Genomic DNA, 879 nt, shown 5'->3' with positions numbered 1-879 from the left:
GGGTGGGCCAAATTCTCTGGGTGGGCAAAGCAGAGAAAGGGGATGTAACCTTTCCCCTTATGACCTCATAAGAGGCAAGATTCCGGATCGGCCAATATGAGCTTTAATTTTCTCAAAGGCAGAGCAGGATACCTAGGGCTCGTTTTACACCTATCGCTATTTTTACCCACTGGGGGCAATATGCTGTCTTGGGAACTCATATTAATATTAAAAAACCTCATAAAGTGAAATGTTCATACCATGGGACCTTTAAGATGTGTGTACTACTAACCATAATTGTCATCTTCATCCTCATCTGGTAAAATCTTGATTGGGAATTTATCACCATTACTAATGTATAGAAACAGCTTCTCAGTAAAAGTGCGTCTGACAATGTATATGTGTTTGCCAGTATCAAGATCAGAGAATGACAGTTCTCCTCTGTTCCAATCTAGATCAACTCTGATCCTATGGAGCTTCTTCTGCATTGGGAGAACAGTTGGTGAGGCTGACGGGGGGAAGGCTTTATAGATACCATTAAATAATCCTATTCTCCATAATCCAGACCATGATCTGCCTTTCCTCTCAACAGACTCTGCTGCTACACCCAGAAACCAGACTGCACTGTCTCCAACCTCAATATCCCAGCGGTGAGTCCCAAAGTCAAAGCCTTCAGAGCCCAGGACAGGGTGAAATGAATCAAACCTCTCTGGGTTGTCAGGGAGCTTCTGCTTCTTTTCACGTCTCACACTGGTCAGATCTTCAGACACGATGAGTTCTGGATGAGCAGAGTTTGGATCAAGAATCACAGGAGTGTAGGAGACCATCTCCTCCATCTTGTCCCAGATGTTGAAGCTCAGGTTACCCAGATGTTTGGCCACGTCTATCAGAGCTCCTGAG

At 44.6% G+C, this 879-nt stretch overlaps 1 protein-coding gene across 1 annotated transcript in view; it reads right to left on the bottom strand.

Annotated features, from left to right (window-relative positions):
- LOC116688599 (nuclear factor 7, ovary-like) overlaps positions 1 to 879 on the bottom strand; it is a 2,101-nt gene that overhangs the window by 372 nt on the left and 850 nt on the right. Inside the window, exon 1 of the mRNA XM_032514740.1 lies at positions 1 to 879. This exon is cut by the window's left edge and continues 372 nt beyond it; it is cut by the window's right edge and continues 850 nt beyond it. Coding sequence (XP_032370631.1) covers positions 267 to 879 — 613 coding nt within the window. The 3' untranslated portion in view covers positions 1 to 266.

Source organism: Etheostoma spectabile, chromosome 4 (assembly GCF_008692095.1).
Source record: "Etheostoma spectabile isolate EspeVRDwgs_2016 chromosome 4, UIUC_Espe_1.0, whole genome shotgun sequence".
Lineage (NCBI taxonomy): Eukaryota > Metazoa > Chordata > Actinopteri > Perciformes > Percidae > Etheostoma > Etheostoma spectabile.
The sequence above is the reverse complement of the archived record's forward strand: the minus strand, read 5'-3'. Positions and strand labels throughout refer to the sequence as shown.